We start from the raw sequence: 27520 nt of genomic DNA, 5'->3' as shown, positions 1-27520 counted from the left end.
AATTTTCCATTCATGTGCCGCGAACGCATTTGAATTTTTTTTATTTTGTATTTCATATATATACTTTGTATTTCATATATATATATATATATATATATATATATATATATATATATATATAGTGTATATTAAAATAAAAATGATATAGCGTATATTCAAATTCCATATATACATTTTCCATCCATGTGCCGCGAACACATTTGAATTTTTTTTATTTTGTATTATATATATATATATATATATATATATATATATATATATATATATATATATATATATATATATATATATATATATGGGCAGCACGGAGTGGTTAGCGTGTGTGCGGCACAGTTCTAAGGTCTTGGGAACCTCCTGTGTGGGTTCAAATCCAGCTACCAGACTTCCTGTGCGGAGTTTGTATGTTCTCCCCGTGCCCGTGTGGGTTTCCTCCGAGCACTCCGGTTTCCTCCCACATTCCAAAAACATGCATCCCAGGTTAACTGGCCGGTCCAAATTGTCCCTAGGTGTGAATGAGCGAGCGAGTTGTCTGTCCCTGTGTGCCCTGCGATTGGCTGGCAACCAGTTCAGGGTGTCCACTGCCCAACGATTGCTGGGATGGGCTCCAGCACCCCTGCAACCCTACTGAGGATAAGCGGTGCAGCTAATGAGATGATTATATATATATATATATATATATATATATATATATATATATATATATATATATATATATATATATATATACGTATATTGTGTAATGTATTTATTTCTTATTCTAAAGCTCTTTTATTATTTATTAAAGAAATAACATATTGTTCTGTTGCAGGTTATCGCATTTAAATACAAAATGCGTCTATACTTATGAAGTTTTCAGGTTACAAAGCTACTCCAAGAACTACCGGTTTTGACTGTCTGTAACGGTAACGGTGGGAAAATAACAAGTTAGAATACCCCGTTTCTGAAAAATTACGGAGTTACTGTATTCATCAGGGGTAACATTGCTTATGAACAGTGTTGTGTGATATACTTACGTTTGGGGGGGGGGCTTAGTGGGGTACTATAGTCACACAAAACGCACTTAAAATTGTGAGTAGGCTCTGATAGATTTACATTTAATTGAAATATGTTATTATCGGCAATTAGGGACAGCTATCAACTACATTTGAGTTGAAAACAAAAAAACCTGGCAACCCGATGTACCTGCGTGTGTGCGCGTGTGTGTCTGATGACGTCACAATTTGGCATGGATTTCCGGTCGAGGCAGTTGTTACCGGAAGTAGGAGTGTCACTTGTGCGTTTTACTTGGAGAACGAGTTTTAATTTTCGGTAGTTTTTTTTCCCATCCCCATTGACAATAACATATGGCCTACCCGGGATACGGTGGGGTGAGTACATTTATTTGACAAGTTTTTCTTCGGATATGTATCGAAGTAATGTTTTTTTTTAGTATTTTCTGCCTTTTTCACCTGAAAAGAAATGTACCAGTACGTGACTTCCGGATCGGCATATCTATCAACAGTTCAGCCAACCGCCGTCTTACTAAATCTTGTTCGAAATGTCTTGTCTACAAATCACTCAATATAAAACTTGACACGTCTTATAACATCTGATTTAAAGATAATCTGAAGAATATTTTCGGAGGTTTTGTGCATGCAGACATTCCTGAGCAGGCTCCGGAAGCGCACAAGTATGCCCATATATGTCCGTAGTTGCCTCGCAACTCAACAGGAGTAGCTTGTTGCGTTTTGTATGTTTGTGCGTCGATCGGTGCATTCTTGCGACTCTTCTTTATGAGATTGTCACTTCAGCAAGTCTGATTTGCTCATGATGCAGTCGTCACCCGTTCTGAGGAGGGGATCGCAAAATGTAATTGATGTATAGCGGGGTATACTTAGTTGACAATCCCTAGTTCCTCAGATAAAAACATAGTAACAAAATGGTACATAATAAGTACAATCCATTTTTAGTGTATCTTTAGACAAAGTGTGTCTTGTAGATGAATCAATGCTTTATGAAACCAGTTGTCTATCACTATTTACATTGTCATCCCGAGATCCGTTGTTTGCATTTTTATAACATTGTCTAAGAAGCACTTTCAACCTACAATGGTGCTCTTGAATTCTACTAGGAACCTTTTTTTAATCCAAACACTTTTTTCATCTGATCTGAAATACCATTTTTAGTAATTGGCAACTCAAGGAGACTTTGTTGTTTTAATCTCCACCTTTTTCTTACTAATACTCCCGACCGATAGCAATCAGTGTGCCTTATTCATATTGTTTCTTCTTTTAGCATCACTGTGAGTCTTTGACCCATAGTGAATAAATATAGTCGCCAAGAAATACAGTATTGTACCCAGACTAGAATAGTATTTCCGAAACACAAGAGATTCGGAAATAAAAGGAAAGGATCTGCGGAAGGTATTTCAGCCAAATGCATATCGACATCTTCATGATGCTGTGATGCAAACCAATAGCAGACCACCATTTTATATGACGCGAGATATAGCAGACAAGCATCTTAGGGGCGTAACTTGTCATAGGCCTGAACATTGCATAGATTTTCGGCACGCAAAATGTGTTGTCAATTTCGTATGATATATTGGGGAAATGCCGTAAAGAGGGTCCCATATAACATTTTATTCCGCACTGTAAAGTGAAAATATCGTAAGATGGGGTCCTTGTATCTTTTGGGTCTACTGTAAATAATCTAGTAAGAGGGTTATATTTTGTGGCTCAGGAGGTAGAGCGCTCGTCTTGGGATCAAGAGATTGCAGTTCGAATCCCGGCTTGTCCGTGTTACATGTCGAAGTGTCCTTGAGTAAGACACCGAACCCCTAATGCCCCCAATAAGCAGGTTAGCGCCTTACATGGCTGCACGGCCGCTATTGGGAAATGTGAAGCACACTGTAAAGTGCTTTGGGAAGTCTCGACTTGAAAACGATATATAAATGCAGATCATTTCATTTAATTTGATTATTTAAGTGATGTTAATGTTAATTAGAGTAATTGATTTTTAAGACGTTCAAAATGTGTTAATTCAATTAACTTGTGTTTATTCATATACCTGGTGGTATTTGTGCTCTAAATGGACACTGTACAAAAACCTGGAAAAGGTAGCTATTGATGATAGTACAGCTTTTAGGAAAATCATTAAATGGTCTCTGGTGCTTTCACAAGTCAAACAATAATCAATCATAACAATCTATTTTTAACACATTAGGTTTTAACTGCATAGTGAAAAACATTGTGAGGTGGAGGCGCTGTAACCCGAGGGTTTACTGTTTGATCGTTTTTTTCCTTTTCTCATTGTATCCTTGAGTGTGACCAATATTTATTTTTCCAGTACGGCAGCCCGATGCCACCCCAGGGAATGCCTGGAGGACCCATGGGGAGACCGATGCACAACCCCATGGGGGGCCACATGCTTGCTCCAATGGGGGGCATGCCTGTCCAGGGAGGCGGGGCCCTTCACAGAGGAGGCTACCCTGGCCCCTATGGTGCTCCAGCGCTGCCCACCAATGACCCCATGTGGGGATACTTCACAGCCATTGCTGGCCAGGTATTTTGTTTATTTTCTAATAATAGGATTATTGTGAACTTATCATGCATTTGTTACAAATATTGAACATTACAGGAGCTTTACAGTTGAGACAAGTATTTTATCTACTCGAGCTCATCAACCATTCGCCTGAGGAAACGAGCTGCATTCTCATATTGGTGTTTGATGTTCCCCTTTTTACGATTGTGTACCGTTGAAGTGTTAGTTATCCCTCCCCCAATTCTGTGAGTGAATCGTTTGTAGTAAAGAAGGGGAGCTGTCGAGGTTCTGCTCAGATAAGGATCATGTCTTGATCTATTTGACTCTCCTCATAAGCTGAAATTGATGTCTCTTGTCCCTCATGAAGTGTTTTTTAAGTTGATAGTCAAACATACTGACTGCCGCCGCACCCAGCCCGTTGGATGATTTAATCCGCCGCGCTGTGAATTTCTGGGTCTAGCTCATTTCTATCAAAAATTATGATTATTATTTAATAAATACAACCCAAATGATCCTTTAAAGGTGTGAAGAGCTGACGTCCAGTCTGGTTTCATGTTAAAGACCACATTGTGCATTATTTTCTCAGCTTCAGTAGACTCAGCCTTGTAGATTCATCTGATGTTATTGTCTGTTAATTGTTAAAACTCTTATTTTATACTTTTTATTTAGTCATTTTGAAACTGTCGTGTAATTGAGGCAAGCATATTTTATTCATAGAGTGCTGTGAAAAAGTAATTGCTCCTTGAATCTAATAGCGTTTTTAAGCAACCTTTGGTATCTATAACAGAAATCGTTCACGAATTATCGGTAGTCTTTCACAATGCTGTGGAGGAATTTTGGCCCAGTCTTCTCTGCAAAATTGTTTAAAATCTGCCGTATTGAAGGGTTTTCTAGCATGACTAAGGTCACACCACAGCATCTCTTGGGATTTAATGGACTTTAATGTGGCCACCCCAGAATTTTCGTTTTGTTTTATTAGCCATTCAGAAGTGTACTTGCTTTTGTGTTTCGGATCATTGTCCTGCTCCTTAAAGCATCCAATGCTTGGATTTGACGGTACGAACTGCTGGCCGGACGTTCTCCTTGTTGTCCTGGTCCTGAGGCGGCAAAACAGCCCCAGATCATCTCACTGACACCACAGTGCTTTATTGTTGGCATCATGTTCTTTTTTGTGAAATGTTGGGCCATATTTCTGGGAGATGTAACAAGCTGCACACCTTCAAAAATGTTCACAGAATGTTTCTCCAAAATTCTTGAGGATAATTAAGATGCTTTTTGGTGACAACTCTGTGTACTTTTTGTGATGGCTGTGTTTTCACCTGGGAATTCTCCCGTGGATGCCATTTTTGGCCAGTGTCCTTCCTACAGTGGAGTCATGAACACTTACCCTAACTGAGGCCAGCCAGGTCTCCAGTTCCTTGGATGATTTTCACATAGGGCCAGATAGATTTTGATTTTTTTTTTTGTGCCTTAAAAATGATTCATCATTCCAAAAATGAATTTTGTATTTCCTTGGGTCGTGTCTGTGATATCAAAGTTGGTATGATGATCTGAAACCTTTGTGTAAAATAAATGTGCTTAAACAGACTGACACTGCACTGTAGCCCCCACTTTTGTTTGTTTATGTTTGTGGTGAGTTGGCTGCATCATTTTTCTCCATTTGTTTGCGAATAAATGTGTTGTGCATAGAAAAGATACTTCATCACCCTTGGTTATAATTTGTTGGGGTAGGGTACAGATGTAAACTGGATGATAAAGCATAATACTGAAAAACAAAGCAAAATATTTGGTGTTGCATTTTTTTACTGACCCGGCCCACATAAGAATATAATGTTGGGATTCAGGCCCCGAACCAAACAGAGTTAGATAGACAGATAGATAGATACTTCATTCATTCCCGTAGGGAAATTCACACTTCCAGCAGTATCTTTGTGTTGAAGATAAAACAATAATAAGTAAAAGGAATTTAATACATAAATACCCAATGTAACGTGTTGATATAGAGTATTTGAATAGTGCTACATAAAATACGCACTGTAATAAAAACAGGGAAATATGTAATGTGAGGGTGTGGTTTAATGTGGGCTTTTACTCCCCCGGGTGGAGTTAAAGATCCTCATGGCATGAGGGAGAAATGATCTGTCTGTCCGTGGAACAAGACTGTGACAGCAGTCTGTCGCTGAAGCTGCTCTTCCGTTTGGAGATGATGCTGTGTAGTGGATGTGATGAATTGTCCATGATTGACCGCAGCTTTTTCAGTGCCTGTCTCTCAGCTACAGTTGTCAGGCTGTCCAGCTCTGTGCCCACAACAGAGCTCGCTTTCCTCACCAGTTAACTAAGACGAGAGGCATCCTTCTTGGCGCTGCCTCCCCAACACGCTGCCGCATAGAAGAGGGCGCTTGTCACAACAGTCTCATAGAACATTTGTAGGAGCTTTTTGCAGATGTTGAAGGAGTTTGACATGCCTGTGATATAACTAACACTATCCATTGAATAGGTTCCGTTGTTATTGTTTTTGTGCAGGACGGTGAGGTGGATGCCGAAGAGTTGCAAAGATGTTTGACCCAATCTGGCTTCACCGGAACCTACAGTCGTAAGCGTCCTTTACTGTTCTCCAGGAGGTTCAAGCCGTGCTTGTTTGTACAAATGTTGTTTTTATTTTGCAGCGTTCAGCCTGGAGACATGCCGTATCATGATCGCCATGTTGGACGTATCCTTTCTGAGGTGGCAGTTATTTTCGATCCTTTTTCAGCCATTGTGCCTTGACCGCAATGTCGAAAGAGAGATTTAACAGGTAAGATGGGCTTCAACGAGTTCAAAGAACTTTTTGTGGCGCTCAACGGATGGAAGCAGAACTTCACCATGTTCGACCGGGACCGCAGCGGCACCATCGAGCACCACGAAATGACGCAGGCCATCACCACTATGGGTAAGATTCTATCCATCTACCCACCCTGGTCATATCCCTCGAGAGGGGTGACCGACGGCAAGACAAACTAATGCACAAAAACAAAAGAAAAGTAGCAAAAATCACAAAAAAATTGACCATGGCAAACCCAAATGCCCAAACGCCTAAACAAGTTAAGCACCTCTGCACCTAAGTTGGTCATGCTTTCATCCCTCCAGATGAAACGGGACATGAGAAAGCAGCCATGTCACTCGGTTCAGGATGATGCAACACACTCTTGTGTTCAACAGCAGGGCCCGACAGCTTTCACTGGTTTACACCTGCTGCATCATACAGGTGCCCGGCCCATCCCTTAGAACGCGTCCAAACAAACCTTTCACAACATCTCTCCACTCATTCCCATCACCAACAGGAGCTCTAGCTTTCACTACATTTAGACCTCTTACCTCCAGTGCACTCATAACACCATCCATCCACGTCAATCGCGGCCTTGCTCTTAGTTTCCTCTCATTTACGTCTCTTCTGTAGATCCTCTTCAACATTCTCTCCTCATCCATCTTCTCCTTTTTTCCAAACCAACCAAGTATTCACTCATCCACACACTTCATCAGTTCCACTACTACTCCAGTTCTGTCTCTCACATTTTCATTTCTCAATCTATACAATCTTGTGACTCTAGCATACTACTCAAACACTTCATCTCAAAAACATTTAATTTCCTTCTCAAATCTGCGTTCAGGCTCTGAGTCTCTGCACCATACAACACAGTCGGCACAATCACACTCTCATACAGTCCTAAGATTAAAAATAAATAAATAAAAAAGAAACAATTTGGAGCGCTGATTTAAGTGAAAGCTTTCACGGATTGCTAGAATCAATTTAACTAAGCCAAATATTCTAAATTTCTTAACATTTCTAGTGTCTCCAGATTTTTTTTGGTCAAGTGTTTTTGGGGAAGTTAGATGGATGGTTAATGCCTATTACTTGGGACAAGAAGACTCAGAGTATACGCAAAAACTCTGCACAATTAAGTAAAACTGCAGAGGGTCTCGGGCTCCCAAATTTCAGATTTTATCATTGGGCTGCATATCTTAAAATCATTCAGTACTTACTTATTGGTTGCAATGTGTGCAAATGACTTTATCGCCAATGTGGCTGGGGATGGAGGCCACTTTTACAAAGCCAGCTTCACTTGTCGTGTATAATTATAATTATGCGTGTAAAATGCACACCCTTAATTTTTGGTTCAAAATCGCTATAAAATTTCGTTTTACTTTTTCTCAGCTTGAACTAAGCAATTTAAGTGACAAACGTCGAATAAGTGCGGCAATGGTTTAAATAATTTATTCACAATGTTAACTATGAACACAATACCCAGATAAAATTTACAATGTATTTATTTAGCGTCTCTCAAAGTCCGATTCACGGACACATCAAAAAGTCATTTCCCCTTGTTGTGCTTCATTGGGTTTATTTGTATCTTTCAGGACAGATTTCTGTCTTCGCCCTTCTCTAACATTTGTCTCTGGTACCGTGAATAAAAATAGTTTGATAATAAGATAAAAGCGAATTTAATCCTGTTAGCTATTTATATCAATGGTTAGGATTCGGCACTCTCAAAGCCCTAACCTGGGTTCAATTCTTGTTACAACCAATGTTTTGCGAATGTGGTCAGTATAATTTTTCAACTCATCAATCATTGCATCCATACGGTAAAAAACTTCCGTAAAATCTTGTGTATAATGTGCACCTAGACCATGAATTCTTCTTTTAAGGAAAAAATGCATTTAGAACACAAATAATTATGGTACACTCCCGTTTCAAATCCTCATGTGTCCTTTACAGAAAACTTGTGTTTACACTTAAAATTTGCAATCAATTCAGACGCCATTTTGGTCTTCAGGCAATCCCATTTTCCACACCAATAGCATCGAATCCTAGTTTTCAACCATACATTGACCACAATGTCTTCTTTTGACTTTTTATGTTTTTCCTTCTCTAGCCACACATGCTAGCTACCTTGCTGCAGGCTAATGCTCTCTGCTAGCTGCTTTTTTTTAACTGCTTGCTTCGTCCTTTAGTGTTGCTTGACCTCCACAGCTGGTCATTCAAGTGAATGTCGCTTTCCAGTTTTTCATCCACTTCTCTAGTTGATTAAGTTAGGTAACTCTACTGCAGGCTATGGCTCGCTCCTAGGCACAATTATTAGCTGCTTGCGTGTCACTTGGCTTCAACTGCTGCTCAAGCAGGTCAACATTGCTGAGACCTGACTTTTTCCCACTCTTTGCTTCTCTAGCCACACATGCTTTAACACTTGACTGGAGGCTATGGCTCGCCGTTAACTTTTCAGTTTTACCTGCTTTTTGTCCTTCAGTGTCACTCACCTCCGCAGATGGTCATGCAAGTGAATGTCACCGAGTACCATCATTCAGTTTCCTGATTTTTCTTGCACTGTTTCCTTTCTCTAGCCACTAATTGTTTTGTTAGCTGCCTGCTTCGTCCCTCAGAGTCACTTGCTGAGTTCCATGATTCGAAGGTCACGACGTTTCCTCTTAAAATCTATTCAAGGCCACGAGCCACAAAAGTTTGCCAATACTACCAGCTCTGACCACCTCCAGCTATTGGCTCTTCTCAGTCACTCGGGGTGTATCCAGCTCGCTCATTCTTTTGTAGTCACTGGAGAGAATTGATAGCAGCTCTCTTGTCCTTTTGATGGCAGAAATACATCCTTACTGAGGCAAGAAAATATGAATTCAGGCTTCTGAAGTACCATCTTTTCAAGTAGTGAATAATTACTCACTGTCACTAAGTGTATTAATAAAGAAAATTAATGAAACGTCTGTTGGGAGTGGCCTAAGTGTGACTTTTACAACATTTTCTAAACCCTTTTTTTCTTATATTTATATTCAATATTTAGCCCCAAAATTTAATCTGATTTGTAATAACATCGTGGTGTATTTCTAAACTAGGATACCGCATCAGTCCTCAGACCCTGAACGCCATCATCAAGCGCTACAACAAAGGTTGCCGTGTCTTCTTCGACGACTACGTGGCCTGCTGCGTCAAGCTCCGAGCGCTAACGGGTAACAATTCTTTTTTTAAAATTTCTTCAACAAAAATAATTTTAAAATATTTAAGACTTGTTTTTTCCGTCCGCAGATCATTTTCGGAGGCGGGATAGCATGCAGCAGGGTTCTGTGCACTTCGGCTACGATGATGTAAGTCAACTACATTTGTGTGTCTTTGAGAACCCCTTCTCATGTTCACTTTTCCTCCAGTTCATCCAGTGCACGATGGCCCTTTAAGCTTGGGGGAAGGGGTCGGAGCCAAGAGTCCAATATCCCTCCGGCAGCCAATCATCAACAGCCCTTGGACCAATCACTGCACAACAAAAGGTGGCCAGTTTAAGCAAATAGATTAAGAATGTGCTTCTACATTTGTAAATGCCAAAGATATAGTTCCCATTTTTGTGACACCGGTGCTATTAACGCGTTTATGAATGAAATCGATAGAACTTTCTATTTGCAGATTTCTGTATTGCAGTTTAATAATTGGTATAGTTTTGTAGTCCAAAAAAGAAAGTGCACATATCAACATCATTCATCTAAGAAAGATCATATTTTGTTCATCTATTTGTATGATTTGTTCAATTTTGTATTTTACAAAAGGAAGTTGCACAGTTTGTTTGATTTCATTAAACAACACATATTCTATTTAACTGGTTGTGTGGTGCTAATAGTTAAAAATTCAAACAAAATACGTTCATTAACTCATTCACTGCCAGCCACTGGAAAATGGAGAATTGGTGTTCATCGCCGTCTTCAGCAGTTTTGTTGGAATGGAACTTTGACGTCTATAGCCGTGTACGGCAGCCTACCTAGAATGGATTGTAGACACTAATTTCTGTCTTTGGTAGCCGGGTTGAAATATATCTTTTCAGTCAACAAGAGCTCAACTAAAATGGATCTTTGACAACCGTAACTGTTTAAAGCAGCCTAGAAAAAGGTTACTTGACATAATTTGCAGTCTATCAAAGCCTAGCTAAAATGACTATTCACCAGCTATTGTAACCTAGCTAAAATTGATTTTTGCTGTCTACCGCCATCTATCGTAACCTGGATAGAATGGATCTTTGACACCTATCACTGTCTTTTGTAGACTACACCGAATGGATCTTTGCTCTCTATTGGCGTCTTTTTAAACTAGCGGCCTAGCTAGGATGGGTGTATTCCATTGTTGTCTACAGAAATCTAGCTCGAATGGATTGTAGACGTGTATTAATGTCTTCTGTAGCATAGTTTAAATGGATCTTAGCAGTCTATGGCAGCGTAGCTAAATTTGATTTTTGACGTTTATCTCATCTAAAGCCTAACTAGATTGGATTTTTGACATATTTTGCCGTCCATGGCAGCGTATCCAAAATAGCCGTTACTGGTAGTGTAGCTAATATGTCTCTTTGCTGTCTATCACCGTCTCTGGCAGCCTGGCTCGACTGGATCTCTGACGTCTATTGCCGTCTTTGGTAGCCTGGCGGAGTTTTATCTATCGTTGTCGAGCCAAGCGAGAATTGATCTTATATTGCTGTCTATGGCAGCCTAGATAGAATGGCTTGTAGACTTCCATTGTCATGTTTTGGTAGCCAAGTTAAAACTGATTTTAGCGGTCTATGGCAGCATATCTAGAATATGTCCTTGAAGTCAATTTCCGTGTATGGCAGGCTGGCCACAATGGATTGTAGACGTCTATTGCCGTCTTTGCTAGCCAAGTTAAAACGGATCTTTGCAGTCTTTGGTACCACAGCTAAATTGGATCTTTGGCATCTATTGCCGTGTATGGATTTTCGCTTTCTATTGCCGTTTTTAAAACTGCCATCCTAACAAGAAAGGATCTTTTACTGTTTTAAGTAGCCTAGCAAACATGGATGCTCGACATCTATCACTTTGAATAGCATCCTAGCTAGAAAAACTTGCATTTTATTTCAGTAATATATATCTTGTGTTGATGATATCTGTGTATTATTTGTTATTGCAACATCCATTGCAGCCTGGTAATCCTGGAAGGGGGAGTACCTCCTGGGCAGTCCCTCCTCAAGGTTTCTTCATTTTCCTCATGTTGAGGTTTTAGAGTTTTTCCTTGCCCTCATATAGGTTCTAGATCCGGGGATGGTGTAATAATAGTGCAATAATCTGTGGTCTGTGCAGCCCCTTGAGACTATTTGTGATTAAGGGATATACAAAATAAACATGACTCGACTAATATCGCAAACATGGATCTTCAACATCTATCATTGTCAATCGCATCCTAGCAAGAATGTAGTTTTGGAGTTTTTTGCCGTCTATTGCAGCACAGCGAAAATTTATTTTTGCTGTCTGTTTCCATCTACGTCAGCTTAGCTAGAATGGATATTTGAGGACTTTTTGTGGTCTATGGCAGCGAATGAGTTAATTAGGCCTTGGAATGACCTCATGACTTACTGGTTGTCAACCGTTGACTTGTCATGAATGTATACAAGAAAAAGTTGTATTTAGCAGGCAAATATTATCGGATGCTTCCCGTCCAATGTATAAAGTACATTTTGAAAATGGATCCACTTGGTGGTGAAAACATGCCAACACACAAAGTGAAATTGATCATTTCAATGATAAATATCAAAACCGTGCACCACTCATGTCACTCGGAAAACATTTTCGAACATGATCCACAAAATTTTGTAGAAATCCAGGAAAAGAGTCTAGGAATGGAAGCTGTGTTTTGTTCCTTTTTGCATATTCTTCTTCGAACCTGAGTCAAACTTCAGGGAAATGTCTTAGCCAGTACTGAGTTTCCGGGGACTTTTTGGGTTGGCCGGTGTTATTTGACAGAGTTCTCGTTACTTTTCTTGCCGACTGTTGATGTTCGGGTCCAGCTCAGTTCACATCCGGAAGCTTCTCGGAGCGGTGCCATTAGACTTCTTCCGGGCCAGGAATCTGCAAAAGAACTGGTGAAGAGTGATGTACAAAAAGGGATATAAATTGATTCTGCATTTAATTCACTAAAAAAAACAATTGGGATTTTCAAATTAAGCTGGGGTTCGGGGTGTTAAATTGAATCTAGAGCTCAAATTATGTTTTGAAAGTAAGGGTTTGTGCTAGAACTAGGGTTCTAAACTGCATCAAGGGTTTCAAACTAGGGTCATAAACTAAACATTGGTGTTCAAATTAGTGTTTTAAAGCAAAGGTTTGGGTTTAACCTAGGATTTTAAACTGCAGCTAGGGTTTCAAACAAGAGTTTAAAACATTAATTACAGCTTCAAATTAGAGTTTTAGGAATTAACCTTGGATTAAAGTAGGGTTAAAGTAGTGTTTTGGGGCAAAAATTAAGGTTTAAATTTGGATTTCAAACTAGGGTTTTTAAGACTTAACGTAGGATTAATATTAGGCATTTAAAACTACACCTAGGGTTTAAATAGTATAGTGAAGTATTGTTTTGGACAAAATCCTCTAAACTGAAGTTGGGCTTTCAAACTAGGATTTTAAAACCAAACTTATGATTGAAAATAGGGTTTGATAGCTAAACCTAGGGTTTAAAGTCGGGTTTGAAGTAGTGTTTTGGGAAAAAAATAGTTTTAAACTGAGGTGAGGGTTTCAAACTAAGGATCAAACACAACTAGGGTTTCAAGCAAGGGTTTTACAAATACACCTAGGGTTCAAATGGTGTTTTAAAGTAGTGTTTTTTTGCAAAAAAACTAGGGATTTCAATTCCAGCTAGCGTTTCAAACAAAGGGTCTCAAATTACAATTATAGCTTCAAACTTTGGTTTTTACCTAAAGCTGGGCTTGGAATGATGTTTTAAATTGTAGTTATATTTATTCAGGCACAACACAAAAAAAAATGCAACACTGATAAATAAAAGGAAACGACGGAATATTTGCACAAAAACAGGTGTATATTACAATGATACAATACTAACTATTTTAATGGAGGCTCAAGCAGAAGCTTTTAACTACCTACCCAGACAAACTGGGGTTTCAACTGTAATTACTTCCATACTAGATTTTAAAACAAAGCAAAGATTTCGAAATAGCTTTTTAAGAGTTCAAATTAGGATTTTATTTTAGTGTATTAGGTGAAAATTGGGGTTTTAAACTGCAGCTAGTGTTTCAAATTAGGATTTTGATTAGGGTTTTGGTTTCTATGTAAGTATTCAAACCAAAGATGGAGGTTTAAATTAGATTATCGGGTTCAAAGTACGGTAAGTTTTTAAACACATTTTTTCTTTTTTCCCCCCCCCAAACCCGGATTTCAGACTAGGTTTTGTGTTCTTACTATGGTCGTAAATTCAGGTTCAAACTATCTGACCTAAAAAAAACTTGGTCTACCAGAGGGGGATGTTAGGTCAGACTGAGTCCCTCTGTCATCCAGGCAGGCGATATCAGTCGAAGCCTGATGTTCTGCTTCAACGACACCGGTTTGGACGGTGTTGTAGGCAGGCGGAAAGGTTGTATTTTGCCTCTGGAGGAGCTGGAGGACGCTTTGTATGTCAGATGTCATCTGGCACTCCAGCCTGTAGTCAAAAGATGGCGATAGATTGGAGACACCTGTGGAAAAAAAATTGAAATCCATCCAGAAACACACCTGTTGAGGTGCTGCTGCAGCCTGTCCAGCCGCTTCTCCACTTCGACGTAGGTGAGGTCTGGATCAGCCGCGTCCTCGCTTCCGTCTCGGGGGCCTTCTTTAAGTTACACATGTGAAAAGTAGTTCAGAGACCAAGTTAGGTAGCATGTCATAGACCGTGTTGGGACTACAGCTTTACAAAGAAACAGTTTTCTGGAGCGCAAGTACTTTCCTCTGTAACGAGTACTGTAACACGTTATTAATAATACTGAATAGTCCTGCGACACTCAAGCTGTCACAGACAAGCCTCAATCTACCGGCAACATTATCTGAAGCATATTCTTTATATGTAATTGGTTATTACAGTCAAACGTTTACATATAAGCACCTGGATTTCGATATACATTTCGATTTATTTGCTCCATATACAACTGAAAATCCAACTCACAAGCATTCCCAGAGACTACCACTAGAGACACCTCTTTTTAATGGCACTTACCATACGCATATCCCTAACATTTTGAAGGGGAGGCAGTTTTTCTTTAAAAGACCTTTTAAAAGTGAAAGAGTTGCAAATACAGCTAAAAGGCAAAATAAAGTGATGAACAGAAAACTGTTACAGTAACTTTAATTTTTGGTGTACAGTACAGTGGGACCTCGCCACTTCGCGGTCCGACGCTCGCGGATTCAGAGCTTCGCGGTCTGTAATGGTAAAGAAAAAAAATAATATATATATATATTTTTTTTTTGAAGGGGCGTCGCTACTTTGCAGATTTTCACTTTTTGTGGGAATCCCCCTCGGCCGACGACCCTAGTCTTTAAAATTGAGGCACTTCACGCACTGGTCCGGACCCGTTCTCGTTTCCCGGTGTTGTGCCCAAATCCGACTCCCTTACAGAATCCTCCCCCCCTCGCGTGAACGCGCATTCCGCTGCGCTTCCGACAAAAGCGATCATATTCTATACAATACGCTTATTGAAACCATAAAGCGAGCTAATTAAAATAATTGGGCGATCGTAGTCTGTATAACGCGTTTATTTAAACAATAAAGAGCGATCGTATTCTACAAAATGCGTTTGTTAACGCGGATGAAAAAGTCACCAACGTCACGTCTCCCGCTCGGGCCGCGATGGCTCTACATGGCGCTACACGGCCCTTGATGGCTCCGGCCGACGAACAGGGCCGCGGGGGAAAGGGGTAGGGGGGGACCTGTGGGGTTAGGGGCGGTGATACAAAATCCTCCCCCCCCGCGCTTCTGACAGGCCGGCCTGCGCGCGTGGCGCCCGACCCGCTCGGCTTGTCGCGGTGTTGAGCGTATCGCGCCCGAAAGTACCCGCGCCGCAGGTTAATGGCTCGCTCGCGAATAGTGAGGATAAGCGGTGCAGATAATGAGATGAGATGAGATTTTTTCCTTTTTTTCTTTTTGAAGGGGCGTCGCTACTTCGCAGATTTTCACTTTTTGCGGGTGGTTTTGCTCCCCATTAAACGGGTCTAAAAAATAATAATTAAAAAAAAAATTGTTTTTTGTTTTCTTCTTTTTGAAGTGGCGTTGCTACTTCACAGATTTTCAGTTTTTGCGGGTGGTTTTGGTCCCCATTAACCGGGTCTAAAAAATAATAATAAAAAATAAATAAAATTATTATTTTATTTTATTATTTTTTTGAAGGTGCGCCGCTACTTCGCGGATTTTGACTTATCGCGGTGGTTTTGGTCCCCATTAATCGCGATAACTGAGGTCTTACTGTAGGTGCTTATATATCATCAACAGTCCCATGCTAGCTTTCAGTCCTCCAGCACCCCCCATCCCAAATACTCTGAATACAAGCTCAGAATACGAGGGCAATGAATTTCTCAAAAAGATATTCTCCCTAACGTATATACTCTCATCCAAGCCAAATTTACAACTACAAAACAACATACTGAAATAGGTGATTAAGATTAAATGTAGATATTTTGGTTGTGTGTCACCAGTTGCAAATTGTAGGCAGCACGTGGGGAGGGGGGGTTTAAAGGAATAACAGACCAATGGGAAATCACCGGGGCCAAAATAACGGTAAAAGTGCAGAATTTTGGTCCTTTATTTTTAAAATTATTTCTGCAATACACCATGCCTGGAGAAAAAGAGAATGTCTTGGACAGTATCCAGAAATGGAGAAGGAGATCTTGGAGTGGTTTGAAGCCCAGAGACAAAATGGATATGGATTGTCTTGGCTAAGTGTTTAATTCCAAACTTTCAAGATTGTGCAAGTCAAGAAATATGAGGGCTTCACTGCTTCCACAGGTTCGTGTACACATTTTCGTCTATTTCTTTTATTATGTGGGTATTTTAAGAAGTTTGGGGGGTTTGGCTTCTATGTGAGTATATACAGTAATTTCTAAATATAGTTACTATGAGAATAATGTGCTCGTTTTTGGTTTCTGTAATCTGAATCACGTTTGAAATAAATTAAATGTAACTATTTACTGCTTTTCAGCAGTACGCCCAACACTGGTCATTAGCGACACATCGGTGGCCATTGTCACCTTCTGGATGGGAATGTGCGTCATCAGCAGAACCTGTAAGGCCGATGGGAGAGTGGTGGTCCATAACGACTTGTGCATCAGACCACCAAGCCTTAGTCTTTTTCTCTTCCTCCTTTTCAAAAGTGGTCGCTTTCTCCTCTTCTTTCTCATCCTTATGCATGGAAGAATCTTGCTGCAGCGCGGCTGCAAATGAGGTGGAGGTTATTTGTTCCTCTGCAGGGTTGTAATTTCTTGCTGGGGGTTCTTTTTGTTGAGGGCCTGGAGGAAATTATAAAGATGAGGAATTTGGACAGTAAAAAAGTAAAAGCATTGGTTGAGTGAAAGAAGTTGTCAAGAGAGTAGGTAAAAAAGTCAAATAAATAAGAAAAAAGTGGCATAAAATAACAAGCCAGTACAAATTCTAAGCTCACTGAAATAGTGTTGAAGCTGTGAAAGGTGTTTTTTGGAGCAGGGGGTTAGGATTAAAGGTTCAGAGTTTTGGTCAGAATTAGAAAAAGTACTGATTCCTCAACTCTGCCTGCCTTGCACCTACAGGTTTGAGGCTCATTTTGACCTTAATTTCTTTTCATAAATAACGTTTTTTCGGGGCAGCGCGGTGGTTAGCGCGTGTGCGGCACAGTTCTGAGGTCATGAGATCGAACCTCCTGTGTGGAGTTTGCATGTTCTCCCGTGTTTGCGTGGGTCTCCTCCCACATTCCCAAAAACATGCATGTCAGGTTAATTGGCTGGTCCAACTTGTCCCTAGGTGTGAATGAGCGGGGGAATTGTCTGTCTCTGTGTGCCCTGTGACTGGCCGGCAACGAGTTCAGGTTGTCCCTTGCCCACTGCCCGAAGATAGCTAGGATGGGCGCCAGCACCCCAGCGACCCTACTGAGGATAAGCGGTGCAGATAATGGATGGATGGATGGATGTTTTTTTCAAAACCAGGTGCAAGCGAAGTCTTGTAAAATACTGCAAATAAAGGATACTGACACATTTTCCTTCGGTGCAGACGGCGCTGTGTGCATAGCTCAGCCCACCTTTAGTGCTCACTCAATCAAATTGCTCTGTGTGCTTGGCTGTGTTTCTGGCTGTTTACAGTTTTTCTGTGGGTTTTCAACAAAAAGTGTTTCACCAGTGGAGCTGTATGGTTCAATGAGCTTCTATATAAAAGATTCTTTAGTGATGTACAGTCAAAACGGGGTCTGTTGGTGTGACACCATGATTGTAAACTCTAGTGGAGACTATGCTCTTTATATACCGAACCAAACCATTTGCATTTTAGTGTTACACCAGCTATGCTCGCAATAGGCCCGTCTCTACGCCTAACAGAATTTGAAAGCTATGAATGTGATGTACATCAGTATAATTATAATTCCTGAGCCATATGTACTTATGAAAAGAGCCATAGATTCCCAACCCCTGCCCTAATGTTTGTTTTGGCTTGACAGGGGGTTGAACACACTGTTTTGTCTACAGATTAGGCATATTACCAGTTGCGCTACCAATAACCCTAACACTGAGTAAGTAGGTAAGAAAACAGGCAAAGTATAAGGAAGTTGATATCTTACAAGTATTTTTTTATTGGATCAACTTGGTTATTTGATTCCAAAAGTAATATTTCCATAATCAATTGTTATTTACTTAAAAAGGGAAACCCAGAAAGATGCAACAAAAAGAGGGACCAGACATACCTGAGCATGATGATTTCCTGGTGCATGAAACTCTCCGACTCGTTCCAGAATCCATGCAGGAATCTGTGTCCTGTGGGTAAGGTGTTCAGAATTCAACTTCAGCAGAGGATGTCAAATGTGGTTTTTAAATTAAAATATGTTTGTCAAGGAGACAAGAGTTAGGGTTTCAATAGAGGTATCTATATATATATATATATATATATATATATATGAGGTAAGTAAGGAGTTGTTTTTTTTTAAAGGGTCTCAAATTCAAGTTTAGTTTTAAGGTCGGGGTTTTATAATACGACCTTCGAATTTACTTTTGGGTATTAAATTCGGGATTACATTCCAAGAAGATTTTAAAACCATGTTTAGGTTTTTTTAAATAATATATTTCAAATCAAGAGTACCACATTAAGATTTTGAAATATGCATAAGCTTGAAAATAAGGTATAGGAATTAAGTAAGGGTTTTCAAATTGATTTTAGGGTTTCAGATTCAGATTGAGGTTTAGGCTTGAAGTTTAATAATAAAATGTTTTTAATTTTCTACGGTTTTTCACTGGGGATTCAATTTAGGAATATGTTTTTCAGCAGAGTTTTAGGCTATGTTTAGGGTTTTTAATATTAAATTCAAATTCAAGGTGTTTTCAATTATGATTATAAAGGTGGGTAAGGTTTCAAATTAAAACTTTTTTTTAGTTTGAAAGTGCGAGTAGCAATTTTTTTCCCCCAAACTAACATGTTTTCAAATAGGGACTTTGTATTAAGTTTAAGGACTTTAAATATTAGTTTTCTAAATACACTCGCAAGGTTAAAGCTCAAATACTTAACATTTGGACTTCGAATTTAAGTAATGAAGTAGTGTTAGGATTTTGAACTGGGACTAGAAATAATGTTCGGATAAAAAATTAAAGTTCAAATTTAAAAAGTAAAATTATGTATTTGTAGGGTAAGGTTTTAATATTCAGTCTTTCAAGGTACATTGTGTAATATTTAATCACTAAATAGCACTGTGTTGTCTAATGCGAAGGAAACCTAATGCCAAATAAGCACACCATGGCAGCAAGATGTTCATGTTTTTTGCCCGTTATTTAAATCCATGTTGTTTTTTACTGAATGAAAGAATGAACATTTAGGGGTAAGGTTTCCAATTTGTGTTTGGTCTTTTAAAGAAAGATTTTTCAGTATGTATAGCTCTACCCACCCCTAAAAATCACCCAATCAAATTGCTCTTGGTGCTTTGCTAGAGCGTTACGGGTAAAAAGTTTCTTTGGGGCTACATTTTATTATGTGTTTTTTTATCATATAGTGTCTCAACAATGAACATAGATTATTTAATGAGCTTCCATATAAAGGATTATTTATCAATTCACTGTGTCTGTTGGTGTGACAGCTTGACTGTAAACTATAGTTAAAATTGTGTCCTATATATACTGGACCGAACTCTATACACATCAATATTGTCTTTGCATTGCATGAGCAACAATCAGTAGTGCATGCAACAATGTAGTAAATAATTGTATAAGTTCTATTTCCTCTCCGAGCCATTTATGGCTCGTGAGCCTGAGGTTCCCAACCCCTGGTTTAGGGTTATCTGCAGGCTCGATGTGTTCTCCATCCGGGCCCGATGCTGTGGAATGCTTTCCCTTCAGAGATAATATCTGCCACCTTTGTGGAAATTTTTAAATCTAAACTTAAGACACACTTTTATTCTAAAGCTTATGATTGATGCCAACCCGATGTTTTTTTTTCCCTTTTTTTTGTACATTGTTACCTAATGCAACATCTATTCCAGCCTGGTCATTCTGGAAGGGGGGATTACCTCTTGTATGGCTCCTTCTCAAGGCTTTTTATTTTACTCATGTTGAGTTTTTAAATTTTCTTTACCTGCATGACAGTTTTAGATCGGGGGGGGGGGGGGTCATTTGTGGCCTGTGCAGTCCTTTTGAGGCATTTTGTGATCAAAGGCTATACAAAAATGTGACTTGTTCTTGACATGGTTTCTAATTTGTAACTAGTCTATTAAAATAAGGTTTTGCAGCAGTTAACTTTTTTCCTTGAATAATGTTAAGATGTAAGCACATTTGTACTCTAATGAGCCTTCAGGCCATGTATCAAATAACGTAAAATAGTATGGATGTACACTCGTATTGTGCCCTGTGTATCAACGTTTGCTAAAAAAGACAACCAAACCCTACCTTTTCGTCGCGGAGGTCGAAAGTCAGCTCTAGATTGGTGGTGAAATGCTCAGCAAATTCTGGATACATGTCCAAAACCTCCAAGAGGGCCTCCTTCTGGATGGTCTGCAGGTCACAATAGCTCAGCACTCGCACGTCAGCGCAAGATTTTCGTGGCTTGCCGTACGGGTGTACCACTTCGCCGAAGATGTCATTTTTGCCTTTAGAATTTAATAGGAAACACACAGAAGTACATATTTCATCATATAACTAAATTATTGAATTAAATAAATCTAGCGACCAACAATTTGCTATTCCTTATTTTAATAAATACATTTTAATATAAAAAATACATCTCAGCACATCATTGCTCGCTGCAGGCAAAACGCGCACGCCAGCGTAGACAACAGGTAGAACCTACGGTCATCATAGCAAGCTCGACATTGCTTGAAAAAACAAATTTCTTCTTTTCAAACAAAACCTTCGTTTTGACTCAACCCGGTGAAGGTGTGATGCACAAAGGACTGAAAACCCGAACTAGACGAGTTTTGGTGAGTCTGTTTCTGTTTATTTTTGTCATTTTAAAAGGTTGCTTTGATGTACTAAGGAAACATTGCTCATGGTAACAGATTATAACATTCATCACATTTCAGATCTCCTTTTAGGATTTGATACCTCTGTTTTTTGGGTTTTTTTTTTGGTATTGTAACTTGATTTGACTATTCTTTTGTGTTAATATACACATAGCTGCAGACAGCTCAACGTTGTCAAAAAAAGGTCAGAAAATATTTTTTCTGCTGGCCATTTTCAAAGACCTCCGGTGAAGATTCCTTGATTCCTTGGACGATTGGAAATCTTGGTGATCCAAGCGGCGAGCTACCACAGACCAGGAATACGGCAAGGATCTAATCTATCGTGGAGCTCCGTATCCTGGTCGCGGTTGGAATAGGATTATTATTTTAGTCTTCACTGTGAATTGCAGAACTTTGAGAACCAGCATGTGCTCATAGCACATACCCTTGCATTTGGGATTCCCTAAACTGGAGGAACATCGAAATTGTGCTTTCTTTGCTCAATAGATGAGCCATCATTGACATTTTAAGTGTATTATTGTGAGACTTCTGAATAGATTTAAGTTGAATCTAAAATCCCATCATTGTGCAAAAAAGTAAATTTGGCGACTAATAATGGGTCAATCAAAAAATTACAGTAGATGACCAGTCATTAAACTGAAATAGAAATAAAACAGGGTTAGCGAACCAAAATTAACCAAACTAAGAATATCTCATCCAACACTCTATACCAAAAAAGAGTTGTCTTATAAAATAATTTATAAGAAATGTTATCTATTGTCTTGTCTATTGTTCATTAAATTGTTCAAATTAATTTGGACTCTGGTGTTTTCCCTTTTCATTTTACCACTCATCAAACCTAGAACGAGGCCTATAGCTTTTCTTCCCTCTAACTTAAAGCATAGGTGGTACCGTTAACATCTGAAATATTCACCCAGGATAGCAACCACCACGTCATCTTTGAGGATCTCAATGGAGCCTCGTGTAACAAAGTAAAGCGTGCTGAGGACATCCCCGCTGTGGACCAGCGTATCTCCGGGGGGGGCATGCGTGGTCTGGAACCTCATGGCCAGGGCCCGAAGGCATCCTTTGGAGGCGCCATGGAAGGCCTTGCAGCCCTGCAGGAGGTTCTTGTTGAGGTGAAGGCAGATATCCGCCTGCAGACATTCTGGGAAACCCTTCAGGACCTACAGCAGATATAGTCAGAGTCAGAATACAGCTTGAGCTTCACATGCATTTAGTTGGATCACTCAAGTGGAAGTCCAGTGACTGAAGTGTGAGTGTTTTGGAGTTTTATATATAATGTATGCAGCTTTCCCTGGATTTCTGCAGTTTATTCGTTGAAGAACCACCCGTATTAAGTGAATTTCCATGAATATATATGCATATATCAGTGTAGCATATACGAAGCGTAACACAATTTAGCAACCCAGCAATACACACAGTTTTCCTTAGCTGGAATATTTTGATGCCGCAATGCACTCTGGACTTGTACTGTTCTAAGTCAAGTAAAGCCATTTTTATTTGAATGCAGTAGCCCTTATCCATCCATCCATTATCTGCACCGCTTATCCTCAGTAGGGTCGAAGGGGTGCTGGAGCCAATCCCAACTATTTTCGGGCAGTGGGCAGGAGACACCCTGCTGCAGTAGCTCAGGAGGTAGAGTGCTCGTCTTGGGATCAAGGGATCCCAGTTCGAATCCCGGCTCGTCCGTGTTACATGTCGAAGTGTCCTTGGGTAAGACACTGAACCCCTAATACCCCCAATAAGCAGGTTAGCGCCAAGGCCGCTATTGGGAAATGTGGAGCACATTGTAAAGCGCTTTGGGAAGTCATTGACTTGAAAAGCGCTATATAAAATGCAGATCAACTGGATTCCAGCCAGTCGCAGGGCACACAGAGATAATGTTCAAACTCTGGCTCACTCACTAAAACGATTCACATTGATTCTTTGATTTCTCTGACATTTCACTTAAATTTTCTGCCCCCAAAGTGAAAAATGCCACTGTTGTATCCATTTATATACAGTGTATGTCAAAGCTCTTGGTAAGCCTTGTACCAGCATTAACTATATTATCTATTTTCAAAAGTAAATGCAGAAAAATCGCACTATTTGCGTGATGATGTCGCTTATGCTTTGCTCTTGAAATCTGGATACTCAAAAACGCCATGTATACGGGTTTATACGTTTGTCTCTAGATATGTAAACCATTTATCCGCATTTCTCCAATCAGTGGCCACGGAACAGGATTAGCGCATTTACGTTTCAAAATGCATCAGGTTACAAAGCTACTCCCAGATTTTTTTGTATTTGTAACGAGAAGTGGCACAGTACTTATCTAGCATCATACTATTTCAATGTTTCTTACTGTCGTTTCTCAAAAGCTCAAAGTGTGAGTGATGCATGTGGTAATGTCGATTAAGATGTGCAAGTAATTGCAATTAGTTACAAATACGACAAAAAGTACCTCCTACTCTTACCGCAGCGGTCCAAACATCCCATTTGGCACGAGGTAAGACATGAAAAAGACAAACTTTAATCAGTACCCTCAAATATCCATCAGAAGAATCAGAAGGTGCTAAGTAACAAAGTATTATCCACACTTATAAGGTTCTTTTGACTCTAGTGCCTGTGTGTTGCCATGCCAACAAGCCTAAAGGCTTTACTTGGTGACAGAAGCAATCTTCTCTCTCACACGCTAGAGTCATGAAGAGGACGACAGTTCGCTTTTCCTACCATATTCATATCGATGCCGTTGGTGTACGTCCAGGAGTGCTGAAAATATTCCTCCAGGCGCTGCCTCAACGGGTTGGGGATCTGGTGAAACCGGATGAATTCCTTAACACGGAGCATCTGGAGGTGATAGCGGGCTGTGCTCGAGTATAACCTCTGGATGATGGCGGAAACGTTGCCGAAGATGCTGGCATACATTAACGCTGGAAAAAACACAATATTTGTATATATTTGGGAATCCTGGAACTCTTGCAAAGCCACTGATGCGAATTAACGTAAATTAAAAACAGTTGACATTTGGGGACGAGAATTAAAATTTACTATAGGTTTCCATCCCCCCATCTTAGGACAGTTTCTCATTGCGGTCTTCACCTCAGAATGGTTTGATGTCTTATCATGGTCTACTGTAAAGTATAAGCCATTTTAACCCATTTAGGCTGGGAGTACAATACCAGGCTACAGCCACAAGCAGAAGGACCGCTCTAGCGCTTCTCTACCATTAAGACTGACAAGAAAATAAGTCATTTTGATATTTTTTCCATGTCACTTAGCCCACGAATTGCATCAGAATACACAGAGTATGGCGTATACATTTTTCGCATTTCCTGGAATTCTTTATGAGGTTTTATTCCAAATGTTTTATTCCAGATTAATAGAAAGTTAGAATGAGGAAAAATTATCTTTTGTGTGATTTTATGATAAAAAAAATAGTCTGTTAATAATTAGCTGGCATTTAAACAGTTTATCTTAATTTTTCAAATAATAGAGTTAAGTCACTCACATCCGATGAGCATGACACAAATGGAAAAGATCTTTTCCGAATTTGTATTGGGGGAGACGTTGCCAAATCCCACACTGGTCAGACTGCTAAAAGTGAAGTACAGAGCAGTCACATACTTGTCTTTGATGGAAGGCCCAGAACCTGGGTCGCTGTAGTTATACTTTTTTCCTAGAATGACAAATTATAGACATTGTTATGAAGGTTTATCAAAAACTCTTTTCAGGATAATAGGGATGCACGATGACTGTTTCCTACCGATAACAGATCAATACTAACACAGATACTTTTTTTTAATTAAACACTATATTTAAAGACAAAAAGAAAAAACAAGCACAAAATTGTATCATCATTATTATAATTGTTAAAATTGTCTTCATCGTTGCTGATAACAACAATTAAACATGGCACTGCAGGATAAACACGTAATACGCATTTAAAAGAAAAAAACAAGATAAAAAGAATGTTATGATAAAGAGGCAAAAATGTTCACAAGGTAGTGCATGGAGACAGGACTAATGTGTGTCTTTATGTTTGTTAACAATTACAATAAAATTATATAATTTCAGTAAACTTTTCCACAAAATGTAGTGTTGAAGAGATTAGAACTTGACTGTATCAATACTTTGTTTGTCAGCAATAAATATGAAAAATATTAGTATTAGCACCATACCACTGATATATAAATATTGCAGAAAATATATGTGATTATGGGTGTGTTCATAAAATATATCACTTGATAACATTATACAAATGCTCCAATTCTGAAGGTCACGCATGCCTTGGCTAAGTAAAAATACACCACTTATCACCACACTTATCTTGTAGACATAAATAGATATGATAGATAAATGGAGAAACTTCATCGGGCAAATGTATTTTTTGTACAAATGTAATTCTTGGCAGTAAATATTTTCTAAAGCAGTTTGATAAGTTTGATTGGAATCCGCTGTATTGGAGCAGAGAAACTCTAAAAACATGAACATCCCAAGAACTGGGATGGTCACTACTGCCCTAGCTAGCACTTAAGTGAAGCTTCAATGTTCTGCACCTATTCCATGCAGTTGACAAATATAGATGCCCAAGATTTATTCATGTAGCGTATCCTTGAACATTACATAAAAAAATTAAAGTTAAAGCAATTTCTGTATGTACATTACGACTTGCGTGTGTTTAGTACAAAAAAGTTATGCATTGTGTTATAATCAAGACACTCGTTTGAGGACTAAGTCAAGTAGCTATCAATCTTAACCAACGAGCTGTCCATCCTAATCAAACCTGCTTGACGCACAAACACATATGTGCCTGTGACAAAAAACTAAACAAAACTCAATATACTAGCTAAAGTTGAGAAGCCTCTAAAACATACATATCCTGAGCCATGTGACTGATTATGTTTGAGCTCTTGGGTGCCTTGCACATTTTATGAAGAGGTAGAGAGAAAACGCAACCAAGTTGTGCTTCTATTTCTATAGAAAATCCAGTTATTTTCTATTGAGGAACATAAACACTTAGAATCTTTCGAACAAGCAGTGTCTGTTGATTTAATATTAAAGCAAAGCATCAATTTGTCGGACCTTTTGTTTTCTTATCTGGATGATCGCAGTGACGTCATATTTGGTGGCCATACGTAAACAGTCTTCCCGATAATTATCGTGCATTCCTATGACAAACATAATGAGACAGTCACCTATGGACAAGCCCAAGTTGTCCAACCAGCCAATCTTGTGCTCCAAATAAGGTTTTTCCACATTGCCGATGGCGTACCAGATGCAGGCGAGCCAATGCGCAATCAGCGCAAAGATGCACATCAGCAACATGAGCACGGCTGCTCCGTACTCCGAGTAGCGGTCCAGTTTCCGCGCCACCCGTACCAGACGCAGGAGGCGGGCTGTCTTTAGAAGACCGATTAGGGTGGTGGTCTGCAAAGAACATAAAAAACATTAGAAATGAGTGAGGACATTTTTTTATGTAATGTTCAAGGATACGCTACATGAATAAATCTTGGGCATCTATATTTGTCAACTGCATGGAATAGGTGCAGAACATTGTAGATTCACTTAAGTGCTTGGGCAGTAGTGACCATCCCAGTTCTTGGGATGTTCATGTTTTTAGAGTTTCTCTGCTCCAATACAGCGGATTCCAATCACCAGGGTAATGATCAAGTATTTTGCACAGTTTGCTTTTAAGCTGATGATTTGTAGCACCTGAGTCTGAGAAGAGAAACCTCCAAAACTTGCAGGACATGTGGTACTTGAGGACCGAAGATGTATTGTGTCCCATTTTAGGCTTTTTAGTGTTTTTCTGTATTAAGTGAAAAATGAATCACGAGAAAAAAAATTAAAAGCTGAAATTTTACACGGATTCTTAAAGCATGTTAGGGGTGAAAACAGGATCAAACTGTAGTTTGGGAGATCAATTAACACACATTGTGTTAAAACAAAATGTCCCGAAGATATACTATACTGTGTAACTCATAAGATTAATTTTGCAGATGTTGTGTAAACGACCATATGTTATAAATTATTGTGAAGATTGTTTGACTTGTGAAGTCACCAAACATATTACACTCATTTTCAAAAAAGCCGTATGATCATACATGGCACCTCTTTCAAGTTTTTGTGCAGAGCCTGTTTTGGGCACAAATACCATTAGGCGTATAAATAAAAATGAATCATGCTTTAAATTAAATTCACTTATTTTGTTATAAATGTATGACTGTAACTCAGATTAATACAGTATGTCACTTAAAAAAATGCCTAGGTAATATACACTACAGTGGATCCTCGGGATACGGCGACTCCGTCTCATTATGCTTTCATTTTCGGTGTTGAATAAAATATTTTTCTTGTCCCTCGCTATGGCCTTGTCCCCACTGTATGACATCACAACAAATTACAGTGTTACCTCTTCATGCAAACACTTTTAAACACGAGAATTTCAGTATACGCTTTTTTTCCCTAACTCTTTCTCGCCTTGAAGGAAAATCCAGTTTACGAGCATTCCCAGACTTTACTACTAGAGATGGATGGCTTACACAGGCAAAAGAAGCCAACAG

General features: G+C 39.3%; 2 protein-coding genes across 9 annotated transcripts in view; one reads left to right on the top strand and one right to left on the bottom strand.

Moving 5' to 3' along the window:
* The first annotated feature begins 1225 nt into the window (after positions 1-1225).
* Positions 1226-10143, top strand: gca (grancalcin). Its single transcript, XM_088331718.1, has 8 exons — positions 1226-1367; positions 3328-3543; positions 6046-6115; positions 6189-6232; positions 6304-6451; positions 9400-9513; positions 9590-9648; positions 9709-10143. The coding sequence occupies exons 1-8, from the start codon at positions 1344-1346 to the stop codon at positions 9733-9735; spliced, it is 702 nt and encodes a 233-aa protein (XP_088187844.1). The 5' UTR covers positions 1226-1343; the 3' UTR covers positions 9736-10143.
* Positions 5308-27520, bottom strand: part of LOC148369613 (voltage-gated inwardly rectifying potassium channel KCNH7-like) — a 42344-nt gene continuing 20131 nt past the window's right edge. For 3 of the 8 annotated variants that reach the window (XM_088331709.1, XM_088331712.1, XM_088331714.1), the window contains 10 exons: positions 26153-26384; positions 24466-24633; positions 23688-23887; positions 21886-22138; positions 20401-20600; positions 18219-18288; positions 16546-16803; positions 14044-14140; positions 13788-13972; positions 5308-12396 (listed from right to left, as the gene is read on the bottom strand). In XM_088331709.1, the coding sequence (XP_088187835.1) occupies positions 12281-12396; positions 13788-13972; positions 14044-14140; positions 16546-16803; positions 18219-18288; positions 20401-20600; positions 21886-22138; positions 23688-23887; positions 24466-24633; positions 26153-26384 (1779 nt within the window). In that variant the 3' untranslated portion in view covers positions 5308-12280. Of the gene's footprint in view, positions 12408-13787; positions 13973-14043; positions 14141-16545; positions 16804-18218; positions 18289-20400; positions 20601-21885; positions 22141-23686; positions 23888-24465; positions 24634-26152; positions 26385-27520 lie in introns of all 8 variants that reach the window. The other 5 variants (XM_088331711.1, XM_088331716.1, XM_088331717.1 and 2 more) reach the window with 3 other exon arrangements.

Source organism: Urocampus carinirostris, chromosome 3, assembly GCF_059441175.1.
Source record: "Urocampus carinirostris isolate Australia breed hairy pipefish chromosome 3, RoL_Ucar_1.0, whole genome shotgun sequence".
NCBI classification, from domain to species: Eukaryota; Metazoa; Chordata; class Actinopteri; order Syngnathiformes; family Syngnathidae; genus Urocampus; species Urocampus carinirostris.
This window is presented reverse-complemented; position numbering and strand designations above follow the sequence as displayed.